At 43.1% G+C, this 14,625-nt stretch overlaps 1 protein-coding gene across 5 annotated transcripts in view; it reads left to right on the forward strand.

Annotated features, from left to right (window-relative positions):
- Positions 1-13,205, forward strand: part of LOC137534131 (collagen alpha-1(III) chain-like) — a 113,322-nt gene extending 100,117 nt beyond the window's left edge. For 4 of the 5 annotated variants that reach the window (XM_068255504.1, XM_068255506.1, XM_068255507.1 and 1 more), the window contains 4 exons: positions 621-782; positions 864-1,016; positions 3,171-3,251; positions 11,235-13,205. In XM_068255504.1, coding sequence (XP_068111605.1) covers positions 621-782; positions 864-1,016; positions 3,171-3,251; positions 11,235-11,614 — 776 coding nt within the window. In that variant the 3' untranslated portion in view covers positions 11,615-13,205. The remainder of the gene's footprint in view (positions 1-620; positions 783-863; positions 1,017-3,170; positions 3,252-11,234) is intronic. The other variant, XM_068255505.1, reaches the window with a different exon arrangement.
- Positions 13,206-14,625: the final 1,420 nt, after the last annotated feature.

Consider the following 14,625-nt stretch of genomic DNA (forward strand, 5'->3'; position numbering starts at 1 on the left):
CAGTGGTTTGTATCGGCAGGCGTTTGTAATTCAGGGATTCCCTGCATTCGCCATATAAGGCGCAATGACTTTTTCTTCCCATTTTTGGGGGAGAAAAAGTGTGTCTTATACATCAGAACATACAGTACCGATCATTGTAGAACACCCATATCCTTCCTATAATGAGGAGCCTAAAACTGTATCCTATCCTCCAGATGTGGCCTCACAAGTGATTTACTGTATACAGAGGGACAAGTATACTAGCATTTCATGATCTTATTTACAATTTTATGTATCCAAAATTGTTAAGGTTTGCCAAATTATGTTAAAACTATACAATTTATACACTAAGATAGGCAAATATAAATGAAATAGGATGGAAAAGGCTTAGAACCTGATATGTTCAACTGAACCTTAGAACCTCACTTTGTTCAGTTGGGGACTATTTTCTGTGCTTCCTTCTAACTAGCACTCACTAGAACCCAGGTAGTCACAGGGAAAGACAGTAGAGCGAATTATTCTAAGCATATGTGTAGAATAACAAAAGTATGTTCCACTGTTTTATCCAAAACTTGAAATTAAAACAAAAACTCTTTTGATTAGAACTAGACTTTATTATTCTGAGTTTTGTCATTTCTAAGGAGCTCAAGGTCTTAAAGGAGAGAGAGGACCACCTGGTGCCAATGGAGCTACTGGTACCCCTGGGTCTCCAGGTGCCAAAGGGGCTGCTGGGGCTACTGGATCAACAGGTACCCCTGGTATAAAGGGAAGTGCAGGTGCCAAAGGAGATAAAGGAGATTCAGGTAAGTGAAAATCTGAATCTCCTAATTTGATTGGTACATGTTCTACCATAGAGTCAAAATAACTTCAATCTTTATTCAAAGGTGCACAAGGAATAAAGGGAGACCGGGGGCCAGCTGGGCCAGCAGGGGCAGCAGGGCCTCTAGGAGCAGCAGGTGCAAAAGGTGCTACAGGAGCACCAGGGATTGCAGGTGCTAAAGGAGCTACTGGTGCCAAAGGAGACAAAGGAGCTACAGGTATTTTTGATTTCCACTGATGAAGATATATTTTAGCAAAGTATACAAATTCTTTATAAAAATATAAGTAGAATTATTGTACAGGTGTACAGCAAGAAAGGTAATTAACCGTCACAAGTGCTACTGTGAGTGGAAGAACTTAAAACAAACAAAGGCAAATTAGAGTAATTACTATGAAAGGCATTGTGGTCACTTGGCTGTAGTTGGACAGTGCTCACATGTTGCGTGTGCTGTCAAGATTGGACCACGTTTGCCTTTCTTAAGCCAGAGAGCAGGCTGAGGCTGTCAGCTTTACTCTTCTACAGCTTTTGTGATTCCCTCTCAAGATGCACAAGCTAGCTGTACACCCAATGTATATACAAAGCATTGTATTGAAAAGACGACACGTTTTCTGGGGGATCCTCTCCCATTTCGTCAGGTAACGATGACCCCCACAAAGGCCGCAATATTAATTGCGGCTATAGCGGCACCCAAAGGGGAAAAATATCAGGATTACAGGGTCGATGCTCAATAAATAGCAGAGATAGGAAGAGTTCAGTGGAAAAGGGGGGCTAGGTTAATGTTAGGCATCGATAGAGGTAGGGTGCAGGTGCAACGCGTACAAAGATACGAGTTGACGCCCACAATAGTGTCCTGTACCTGCGGGGACGCGTGCAAGGATATGCGTGGTGGCCCACCGACTCCGAGTCAGCAAAAATGAAACTATTTGACAGCGGGGGACGAAAGGATCCATGAGTGACTTTGAGGGCACAGAATGGCAGCAGGGGGCTGGTAGAAGCCCCAGGTAAGTGAAACTCATTTTTTTTACAACCGAAAAACATACAAAGGCAAAGAGGACCCCAATGATGATTTGCAAATAAAATAAATAGGCAAAAATGCAAACAACCCCAATGCTGGTTAGAACGTTCTTTATTTGAACAACCTGATTCCAAATGTAAAACAATTAAAACAATGTCCAGTGTCTATAAATAGCGCTAAATCTCCTGAATATGCATGATTTTATAATATCTTAATATCATAGTCTTTCTAAAAGTATTATGATTAGGTATGGCCAAACATCGTTTGCATACAGGAACACTTTCATGAATTTTACTGTGAATTTTACTGTCCCCCTGGAGGACTCAGAAGCAATCCGCTGTGATAGGCTGAAGCCTATCACATCCAATCGCTGTGATAGGCAGATGGGGGAAGGGAGGGTAATGTAAATACTGAAAAAAAACAGAATTTTAATTAAAAAAAAAATACAATAAATATTTATTTAAAAAAAAAAACCTGGAGGGGATCAGACCCCACCAACAGAAAAGGGGGGGGGGGGGGAATCACCTTTGTGTACAAGCGTGGCAGTTCTGTGTAAAGGGGAGCGAAGCCGTGAACTGATAGAGGGCCTTGGCCAGCAGCAATGGGGTCGTGGACTATCAAAGCCACTGGACTATCCAAAGGCTTCCCTCTGCACATAAAGTAGGTACGTTTCTACTTTTTTTTTGGCCTAGCTCAAGTTTGCTTCAAAAGAAAACTAACAATGGTGTCACTGGTTCCTATATTTTTGTTTTAGCTGTACCCTGTAAAGAAAGCATGATGTGGAGAGGAAACTTGTCAGGCCTCTCTTTACATGCCCTTTTTAAAGTGTACCTGAGCCGAAGCTTGGGTACAAAATCAGATACTCATCTTAAGAGAGGAAAGCCTCAGGTTCCTACTGAGGCTTCACTCGCTACTCTGTGGTCCCCAGCTACTGAGAGCACCCCCATCTCCCCAATGCATTGTTGCTAATCACATCGGATTCCACTCAGCTCCTCTTCCTGGATCAAGTGCGCGCAATAGCCGACTGAGCCTGCCCGCAAATGCGCAGTAGCACGGAGCCACGGGCTTTCTATGTGCTTGTTCAAAGCACACAGATTACTAGTGAGTCTGGGGACATCTAGTGGTGAAAAAAAAATACATAAAAAAGTACACTACATTTTACACTTTTTACATTACATAAGAATAAATGACTACCTCCTTCCCGCTGACAAGACTAGTCTTCCCATGAATTTTCAGCAGTAGACGTAGGCCAACATTATATGATGCTAGTATGGGCATCAAATAATTGCCTCATTTTTTTAAATTTATTTGTATGTATAAATTTATTAACATTTAAATATTTAATATAAATACCAGATGCATCTCTTTCAATTAAAATTACAAGTCTGGAGAACAGGATTGCTGCTCTAGAAAGGAGCCTTGCCACTGTCAAGAAAGGTGAGTTAGATCATTTCATTTCATTGTTGTAGCATTTTAGAAGGAATTCAAATTAAAAAAAGTTAAAATTGCTTAGTTTGGTTTCTAAGTGTACATTTAAGCAGAAGCTGCATTGCTTACTGAGTGCCTTTCAAGATAAAAGTCTGACTGATGTCACTTTGTAAGCTCCAGGGCTCTAATCTAATGGAACAAATATGAAGCTGTAGTCATAAGTATCCAATTATCTGCAGCAGACGCAAAACACAGCTCTCTGTACATGCAGAGTTTGACCTGAATACTTTGGTGTTCATACATCTGGCCTGTAGATGGCACTGTGCAACTTGTATTTCTTATAAGATGATCTGTTTTGCTGCACTTTGTTGATTCCTGTTGATGCCTGCTGGGCATAATGGAGTAAACAGCAGCTGAATCCTGTAAATGAACCTTGTTCCTGTTACTCGGCATCCATGATTAGTGAACCCAACAAATACAGGCGTGCTTTGCACCACAACTTCATGGTGAATTAGGAGCCTGATAACTGCCTCAATCACAGTCTGCATGCAGCTTTAAAGAGAAATTCCAACCAAGAATTGAACTTTATCCCAATCAGTAGCGGATACCCCCTTTTACATGAGAAATATAATGCTTTTCACAAACAGACCATCAGGGGGCGCTGTGTGACTGATTTTGTACTGAAACCCCTCCCACAAGAAGCTCTGAGTACCGCGGTACTTTTGGTAGTTTGTTACAATGTAACAAGGTTCACAGACAGGAATTAGCTGTTTACAGCTGTCTCTAACAGCCAAAACAGCTAGGAGCAGCTACATAACCTGCCCACAGTAAAAATGTCACCATGTAATAAATGTCAGAATGTAAATCGGGGAGAGGAAAGATTTTACAATGGCCAAACACTGACTAAATCATTTATACATAATTATTGTAAAAATGAAGCACTTTTTTTATTACATTATTTTCACTGGAGTTCCTCTTTAACTGCAAGCAGAGCAGGGACAAGGTCCTCCAGCACCCAAGGCTGAGACACCAAAGTGCGCCCCTCCATCCCTCCCACCCCAGCTGTCACACACTGATTACTATTAGACTAAGTGGGCCATAGGGCCCACAACCTCCCCAACACCTTAATATCTATTTATCTGGCTTGCAGTCACTGCTATGTATCCCCTTTTCTTATTTCTTTCTGCTTCATACACAATTAGGAATGACAGCTACACTGCGCCCTGAGGCAGGAGCCTCTCTAGCCTATGCCTCGGCCCGGCCCTGACTGCAAGTCTGCACTTCCTAGCTCCATAATCTTATACTTGCAGGCATCTAGTAATGTACAGTACATGACTGAATGTAAGAGTTGTAATTTTTAAGTGACCCTCTAGAGGCCACTGTCACCTTTCTGTGAACAATGTTTTCTAAAAGGCTCCTGTAAGGTGGAAACACAGGTGTGTTCATTGGAAACATAGTCAAAGCACTCTTTCAGGTGCACATTTTTGCAGGTATTTATTATGCATTAAAAATGTATGCTTGTTGTGTAAGGCCTGGAAGATCTCACCTTTTTTCAGCCTCTATACCCCAATATATTACCATGCTCTTCACCTAAATGACAAGCCCCCACATGAATGGGAGAAACCCGACTAAGGTTGCCTCGCAGGACTTTAGTGTGAAAAGTATAAAGGCTGAGGCCTGGAAGACAAGAGCACTGTCAGAACCCACTAAACAAAATAAGTGTTACTGGATAATATCACCTGTGGAGGAGACAACATAGATCAGGGGGTTGCTCAGAGTGACTGCAGCTCTGAGCTTCCAATAACCACCACAATAAACAAGACCAGGAGGGTTGATCAGAGCGATTGTGGCTCTGAGCTTCTGTTGGCCGGCACAATGACTGAGGGCCCGTTTCCACTTGTGCCGCACATGTCAGCGAGACTTCCGGGTGTGTGGGAACGCAGGCGAATCCCAGAAGCCGTGCAATGCACCGCTATGGGATTCACAGCCTCCCGCGCGAAATCTGCGGGCAGTGTCAGCCGATTCGCTAGGGTAAGCGATTCGGCCAGCGGCGCCATAGTTTCCTATGGCAGAGTTTCCCCGCGCGATTTACCTGCGGGGAAACTGCGGATTCGGAGCGGTTTCTGCTCCAGTGGAGACGGGCCCTAAGGATAGACAAACAGAAATGTTTGCCAATCTAATCGCTACCGCAGGGATGGCAAACACCCACGCAGCCATAAACAAGACAGAACAAGAAGGAGGGTAACTAATAGCAACCACTGCTATTGTCACGTCCACAGGATCAGGACTAGCAGGGCGCTTGCCAATCACCACCACAGTGATGGGTGAGTCTGGACTAGCTGGACTAGAAGGGACTTTGCCCACGCAGGAACAGCAACTGCCCACAGTGGAGCAAGGTAAATAACATTCGAGACACAGCACTCAGCAAACAGCTATAGCACAGCTGAAAGCTATGATAGGCAGGAAGAGGCTTTTATATAGATATCACCCGATGAGAGCAAGTACAAAGTATGGTGACAATGTATCGTTTGGAAATAAAGGTGTATTTTTTTGGGGTGATTTTTTTGTCACAATTTTCACGTGCACGTATAAGGGGATGCACGTGCACCCGCGGGAGCGCACACGTGCACGCGCACAGAGGCAGCAGCACTGTCTGACTTAGAAAAACGTCAAGGAGCCATTAAGAGGCTCTAGCAGGACGTTTTTATAAGTCGGCATGTCATTAAGTGGTTGATCACTCCTGTGCTGCTCTGAACTGCAGGGTGATTGCAGATGGAAATGGCACTCATTGCAAATGCAAGCAAACCTATGCAGCTATACGCGCACAGGGAAATCAGAACTGCCTGATTGCAGATAAACTTGTATATACAGTGGTGTGAAAAACTATTTGCCCCCTTCCTGATTTCTTATTCTTTTGCATGGTTGTCACACTTAAATGTTTCTGCTCATCAGAAACCGTTAACTATTAGTCAAAGAAAACATAATTGAACACAAAATGCAGTTTTAAATGATGGTTTTTTATTATTTAGTGAGAAAAAAAACTCCAAATCTACATTGCCCTGTGTGAAAAAGTGATTGCCCCCCCTTGTTAAAAAATAACTTAACTGTGGTTTATCACACCTGAGTTCAATTTCTGTAGTCACCCCCAGGCCTGATTACTGCCACACCTGTTTCAATCAAGAAATCACTTAAATAGGAGCTATCTGACACAGAGAAGTAGACCAAAAGCACCTCAAAAGCTAGACATCATGCCAAGATCCAAAGAAATTCAGGAACAAATGAGAACAAAAGTACTGTAATTGAGATCTATCAGTCTGGTAAAGGTTATAAAGCCATTTCTAAAGCTTTGGGACTCCAGTGAACCACAGTGAGAGCCATTATCCACAAATGGCAAAAACATGGAACAGTGATGAACCTTCTCAGGAGTGGCCGGCCGACCAATATTACCCCAAGAGCGCAGAGAAAACTCATCCGAGAGGCGACAAAAGACCCCAGGACAACATCTAAAGAACTGCAGGCCTCACTTGCCTCAATTAAGGTCAGTGTTCACGACTCCGCCATAAGAAAGAGAATAGGCAAAAACGGCCTGCATGGCAGATATCCAAGGCGCAAACCACTTTTAAGCAAAAAGAACATTAAGGCTCATCTCAATTTTGCTAAAAAAACATCTCAATGATTGCCAAGACTTTGGGGAAAATACTTTATGGACCGACGAGACAAAAGTTGAACTTTTTGGATGGTGCGTGTCCCGTTACATCTGGCGTAGAAGTAACACAGCATTTCAGCAAAAGAACATCATACCAACAGTAAAATATGGTGGTGGTAGTGTGATAGTCTGGGGTTGTTTTGCTGCTTCAGGACCTGGAAGGCTTGCTGTGATAGATGGAACCATGAATTCTACTGTCTACCAAAAAATCCTGAAGGAGAATGTCCGGCCATCTGTTTGACAACTCAAGCTGAAGCGATCTTGGATGCTGCAGCAGGACAATGACCCAAAACACACCAGCAAATCCACCTCTGAATGGCTGAAGAAAAACAAAATGAAGACTTTGGAGTGGCCTAGTCAAAGTCCTGACCTGAATCCTATTGAGATGTTGTGGCATGACCTTAAAAAGGCAGTTCATGCTAGAAAACCCTCAAAAAAAGCTGAATTACAACAATTCTGCAAAGATGAGTGGGCCAAAATTCCTCCAGAGTGCTGTAAAAGACTCATTGCAAGTTATCACAAACACTTGATTGCAGTTATTGCTGCTAAGGGTGGCCCAACCAGTTATTAGGTTCAGGGGGCAATTTCTTTTTCACACAGCTCCATGTAGGTTTTGAGGTTTTTTTTCTCACTAAATAATAAAAACCATCATCTAAAACTGCATTTTGTGTTCAATTATGTTATCTTTGACTAATAGTTAACGGTTTTTGATGAGCAGAAACATTTAAGTGTGACAAACATGCAAAAGAATAAGAAATCAGGAAGGGGGCAAATAGTTTTTCACACCACTGTATGTTAGATCCAGATCCCGAATCTATATATGAGATGCAGTTTAACCAAAAAATAAGGAACATTTCCACTATACCTCTTTATAGATTCTTATTTGCCCCTAAGAAATCTATGATTTTCTGTTACATCCCACCTTTAAAGTGTACCTGAGACGAGTTGAAAGAAAAGTTTTATACATACCTAGGACTTCCTCTAGCCCCCTCTGCACAGATCTCTCCTTCACCATGGTCCAAAGCCTCCTAGAGCTCCCGGTAGCAGCCCCATTCTCCACTGCCAATTGGGCATACTGCGCATGCACGGCCTGGTCGGGCGCAAATGCCCCGCCATGCTCCTGTCACTAGGGGCATTCTGCAAAACATTCCCAGCCATGGGAGCAAGGCGGGGGAGCATGCTTGGCCACACTGTGCCTGCCCCAACTGGACCTTGGACCCCGACAGTGGAGCAATCTGCGAGAAGGGGGCTGGAGGCAGGGGCATATCTGGGTAATGTAGCGCCTATGGCAAACACTGAAATTGCGCCCCAAATCCATACTGGAGGTTTCCCTCCAGTATGAATATCCAGAGGTATGTCCACCCGAGTATAGGTAGCCAGAGGTGCCCACCTCCCAGCATAGGTATTTAGTTGAGTCCCCCCTCCATATAAGTAGCTTCCCCAGTATAGGTTGCTAGAGTTAGCCCCCCAAGTATAACAAGCCGCATCCCTCAGTATGGTAGTGGAGCATGAGAGAGGAGGGGGCAGAGGGAGGGGGAGACAGCCATGGTGCTGTGGCGCCTATGGCATGAGCCATGCCTGCACCCCTCTAGATATGCCTCTGGCTGGAGGAAGCCCCAGGTATGTATAAAACTTTTCTTTCCCCTCATTTCAGGTATACTTTAAAGGAAGGTAATCAAGTAAAATGTTAATTTGTGCTTGCACATGTATAAAATGTAGATTTTCTACAGAATAATAAGCACTATAAATTGCTTTTTTTCCTATATCAATGTCATTTACAGTAGGGCTAGGTTCACAGAGGTCAGTAGCATAACGCATGTGTTATAAAGTTTGAACTGCAATGGAAACTGGACATAGACTTTAATACATAGCCTGCATGCAGCGAGTTAGAATAACAACATTTACACAATACTGTGAACAGCTCCATAGAATTGTATGGGCAGTGAGTTGACATGCAAAATTATTCTGCAACGCAACTGAGCACTGTGAACTAGCTCTAAGGGATCTTTCACAGTGCGACGTTAAAGTCGTACATGTAACGCAGAATAACTCACAGCAATGAAAAATCAATGGCCTGTTCACAGTGCAGACGTTGCGTTGGTGTCTAACGCCACACGTTAAATGAAAGTGCTGCATGCTGTGCGTTATACACGTTTTTAGCTGCGTTAGACTGTTTGCACATGCTCAGTAAGACTTGCCGACATACTCTACATTACCTGTATTTTCTACTGTATATGCTGTATGCGCTGGTAACGCTGCAGTGTGACTTTGCCCGTGTTGCGTTGTTAGTTTGAGGTGCGACTTTAGCGTTGCATCAGACCGCAACGTCCTAATGTGAAAGTAGCCTGAGGCAACATTTCGGGATCTCATACAATCGCCAGTGATTCCCAAAAAGGCTTTGCCAATGTATATAAATGTGGCTGAACCCACTGGTGTGATTGTAATCGCAGGACATGAAACATTTTGAGTCCGTTTGCACTCAAAGCTGTGTATAGTAGCGCTGCAAAATTGCTTTGAAAAGTGATTTTGCAGGGATTTGGGGGTCGACCAATTGAAAACTTAAATAGTTATTTATACTTAGCAGGTGTCCGGCTTCCGTCTGTAGCCCCGTCCCCTAGCAGAAGAGGTCACAGACCCTTCTCTGATTGGTCCTAGCGATGCATCTATGACCTCTTCCTTTAGGGGATGGTGCTTAATACGGAAACCTGACATCGGGACACCTGGTAAGTGTAATAAAGTTTATTGAAAAAAACATGAATCACTAATTGAAAGCACTGTACAGTAAACTGTACAGTGCTTATAATCGCTGGCAAACGCAAGCGCAATCACCCTAGGAATCGCTGCACACAGTGCTGCCATGATTTAAAAGTGCTGCAGTGATTCCTAGTGGATTCTAGCCCTAAGGGTACACTCACACATTGCGTTGTACTGAACCCTGTTTAATGCACTGTAATGTGGTGTGATTCACAGTCTATGAACAGTTCACACCACATCAGTTGCGCTGCAATGAATTCCATTGTTACATCCCAAAACGTGCAGAGCATTGCTAGTAGTGCACACATGGACAAACACAAGGGTCAATAAAGGTGAACACTGGTCAGTTGCCTCTTTGCCAGCTTTACATGGCATGCCACAGCCAATGTTGTTTTTGGTTGCATTATGTGCACATTATAACCTTATATACGCAATGCCTCAGTATGAAACCAGCCAAAGGCTTTGATCACAGTAGGGTTTGTGTTGCGTTCCCTGTAAAAACAGTAGTGCAATGGAACAGAAAAGTTGCACCGCATGTCATGCACGCATTGAGATGCATAAAGTGAAGAATGCAGCCAAAGAAAACTATGCTTCACTGTTACTGGTAATGCATGCATTATGCTGCATGCAGTTCATTGGGGTACCACACTGCATTAGCTTGCACTGCACCGTATTCACGATGAACATCGCATACATTTATTGCAGTGCAACTTTATGCAAGATAAACAAAGACAAATAACATTTATATCACACTTTTTTCCTGGCGGACTCAAAGCGCCAGACCTGCAGCCAATAGGGTGCGCTCTATAGGCAGTAGCAGTGTTAGGGAGCCTTGCTACTGAATAGGTGCTGGCTTACTCAACAGGAAGAGCTGAGGTTCAAACCCAGGTTGCCTGTGTCAGAGGCAGAGCCCTTATCCATTATACTATCGAGCCACTCCACTACACTATCCAGCCACGATGAGCTTGATTCACAAAGCCGTGAAAACTCTTATCACGGTCGTGCTAGCATTTTTGCGAGCGCTATAACGCGTGTAACGTTTTCGCGTGCAAACGCGAATTGGTGCGTGAAAACGTTACATGCATTATAGCGCTAGCGCAACCATGATAAAAGTAATCACGGCTTTGTGAATCAAGCTCCATGTGTCTGTTACATTGCACCGCAAGGCCTAAGGGCTTGAGTCCACTGATGCAGTTTTATCCACTTTTCAGTTACCTATCAATGTTACAGAAAAGCGGACAGAAGCTGACACAACTACGTTAGAGGGCTCAAGCCGTCACTGTGAATGGGGCCTTATGGAAACGTGTAATGCAGTATCAGGAGATCGAAAAACTAAATTTAGTCAAACTAGAGAATGTAATGATTAGATATAAATTAAATCCTTGTGTGATATCCGCTGCTTGTAATGTAGATATTTAGTTCATGTAGTATTTTTGCATATTACTGCATATTGACATATTGAGTTCTGGTTCACCATGAGCTTGCTGGGTAGTCTGTACATATTGACATGAAATCCTTATTTCCTGTAACAGTGTGCTACTTCCAAAGTGGAGCCGTGTTATATGGAAACAAAATATACGTCAGTAATGGAAAGGAAGGAAATTATGACACCGTTCAAGCAGCCTGCCAAGCAGCACAAGGCACAATTCCGTCTCCAGTGAACAGTGCTGAAAATTCTGCTCTACATCAGGTTTTCAAGTCAAAAAGTCGGAGGTTCTTCCTCGGAATAAATGACAAAAAACAGGAAGGTGCTTTTGTTTATCTCAATGGAAATCCGGTTACATATAAGAACTTTCATCCAAATGAACCTAATGGAGGGCGTAATGAAAACTGTGTAGAGATATTTGATCCAGGCCAATGGATTGATATTAGTTGTGACCGTAGAAATCTGATCGTCTGTGAATTTTCCTAATGTTATCCAAAAGTCCCATACCTTTTACCTGACCTTTCCTGCTGCCCATCTAACTATGTGACAATGCTATTCACAAATGACAGATCTGTTACAGTAACAAGAAATGTGGAGTTTAGTATGTAGACAAGACACAGAATATTTATATTGCACTTTACTCCTGGCAGACTCAAAGCGTTTCAGGGCTGCAGCCAGTTAGGGCGCGCTCCACAGGTGACCAGGATCATTAGGGAGCCTTGCCCAAAGACTCCTTACTGTTTTACACACTGGCTTGAACCGGGATTTCAGTCCACCAAAGGCGTCAAATCCTTCATCAAAGGCAACAGCCTTACCAGTACACTATCCAGCTGTATGCAGCTATATTTTCATAACCTTTTCAGTGAGTTTGTCAGCTTATCAGATATTTTCATTTCTGTGTACTGAGTACAGCCTCTTGGGAAGTATGCATTGGTTTAGTTTAAAAAAAAAAAAATAATTGAATAGATGTGTTTGTATGTAAGCCAATTATGTAGAATTGAATTAAGAGTACGAATGTGTTTGGTTGTCCTACTGAAAAGAAATTGTATCCTCTTTAGAAGAGGAACAAGGAAACAGATTTGTGCGTTACTGATTTCCTGACCTTGTGCAAATGTCAGACGTTTTTAAAAGCAAAGGACAGTTTCATATCGTAAATAACTCATAACAACAGGATCCCAGAAATGAATAGTACCTTACCCTTAGAAATGCTAAAACTCCCATGTTTGGAATGTGCTCCAGTGTCTGGCAGTCCATGCTGGCCATGCACTACCCTGTCAATAAACTATACAGGACATAAACACTCCCAATCCTCACGTCCATCAGGTAAAAACAAGGATCCCTGCATGTAACATGGACAACAAGTGCTGCTATTGTAAAGTCATTGAGGTTGACTAAAGTCATAATCTTGTCGTATGCCTGAATATATCAATTTAGAGAGTCCTGAACTCTGCATAATCAGCAATTTTGTGCAAACTGCTTTGCCGTGTACATTATATTTTGTCAGTGATGCAATACAGCATATAGCAAAAGGCATCTTCTGCATGGTTATTACTTTGTAGGATCCCCTTGGAAATCTGATGTAACTATGAGCTGTTGAGTGCAAAGTAAAGTACCTCAGCTTAAAGGAGTCATCAGGCGAATAAAAAAAAAAAAAAAAGCTTTACTCACCTGGGGCTTTCTCCAGAGAGCATACTTTGCTCTCATGAAAAGAACTCTACCACCTATGAAGACAACAGAGACCCCCAGGCTTGACTGCCTGGTATCCACAAACATAAGATTCAGATCTGGCACGTCAACGGCAATCGGTGCTGCAAACCGATTGCGATTGCGTTCTCTTTTCTCACGGCTCTTCCGTGACATCACCTAAATAACTTTTGTTGGTATGTCTTTGGAGAGAAATTCCACTCCAGAATACCATATCCAGGCCAGACTATAGCTTATGGTACAACACAAGCAATAGTTTGTTTCTTTACTTTTTGGAGGTAAAGGTTTTATGTTTGTGTGTTTTGTATATCTGTTTTTAATTATTCTCTATGTGTTGCTTTAAGTGTCATATACAGTAATCTTTTGTAAATTACTTTTTAATCACGAAATAAATAATTTTTATATCAAAAGACTGCAGTTTCTTTGCAAATGACTGTGTAGTGCAGATCCACATGCAGTAGCCACACCATGGCAAGTATATAAATACAAAGCACTGATAAGAGAGAGGAATGTGTAAACAGAGTCCATTCAGGAGGTTCCTAGATAATCATAGGGGTGCCATACTAATAGGGATTTTAATTCTTTCATTGATCGGGGAGTATCTGGGGATGACTTAGCATATTTACTTTTAATATTTTTATATCTTTAAATTATCCTAAAATGCGGTCCATTTGTGATGTACTGGATAAGTAAATACGAGGAGTTGGCAGAGGACCATTGTGCCTTTCAAGACATCCAGCTAAAAGCAAATGCCTTTTTTACCATTGAGAAAGCATTTCTTCGCTCACTATGCTCAATGTAGTATTATTTATGTGGTTATGTGGAAGATTTGGGTAATACTAATAAATGCAATGGAGAATTTGTGACTGCAAAGTCTACTCTATCTACTCCTGAGCATGGGGAACAATAAGGACTTCTGCTGGTGAGTTTATGTTTTACTTTTTTTGTTAAATCGCCCACAGTACCCCTCAGACCCCCCCCTGCCCACCCCCCAGACCACCATTTGCACACAATCACCCCCCTAATCACCCATCAATCACTCCCTGTCACTATCTGTCAACGCTATTTTTTTTTAGTCCCTAAACTGCCCCCTGCTCCCTTCTGATCACCCCCCCACCCCTCAGATTCTCCCCAGACCCCCCCCCCCCCTGTGTACTGTATGCATCTATCCCCCCTGATCACCTGTCAATCACCCGTCAATCTACCCCTGTCACTGCCACCCATCAATCAGCCCCTAACCTGCCCCTTGCGGGCAATCTGATCACCCACCCACACCAATAGATCGCCCGCAGATCCGACATCAGATCACCTCCCAAATCCATCGTTTACATCTATTCTCTCCTCTAAACACCCACTAATTACCCATCAATCACCCATCAATCACCACCTGTCACTGTTACCCATCAGATTAGACCCTTGCGGGCACCCAATCACCCGCCCACACGCTCAGATTGCCCTCAAACCCCCCCTTATCGATTCGCCAGTGCATTATTTACATCCGTTCTTCCCTGTAATAACCCACTGATCACCTGTCAATCACCCCCTGTCACTGCCACCCATCAATCACCCCCTGTCACTGCCACCCATCAATCAGCCCCTAACCTGCCCCTTGCGGGCAATCTGATCACCCACCCACACCAATAGATCGCTCGCAGATCCGACATCAGATCACCTCCCAAGCGCAGTGTTTACATCTATTCTCTCCTCTAAACACCCACTAATTACCCATCAATCACCCCCTATCACCACCTGTCACTGTTACCCATCAGATTAGACCCTAATCTGCCCCTTGC

This window comes from Hyperolius riggenbachi, chromosome 10 (genome assembly GCF_040937935.1).
Source record: "Hyperolius riggenbachi isolate aHypRig1 chromosome 10, aHypRig1.pri, whole genome shotgun sequence".
NCBI lineage: Eukaryota > Metazoa > Chordata > Amphibia > Anura > Hyperoliidae > Hyperolius > Hyperolius riggenbachi.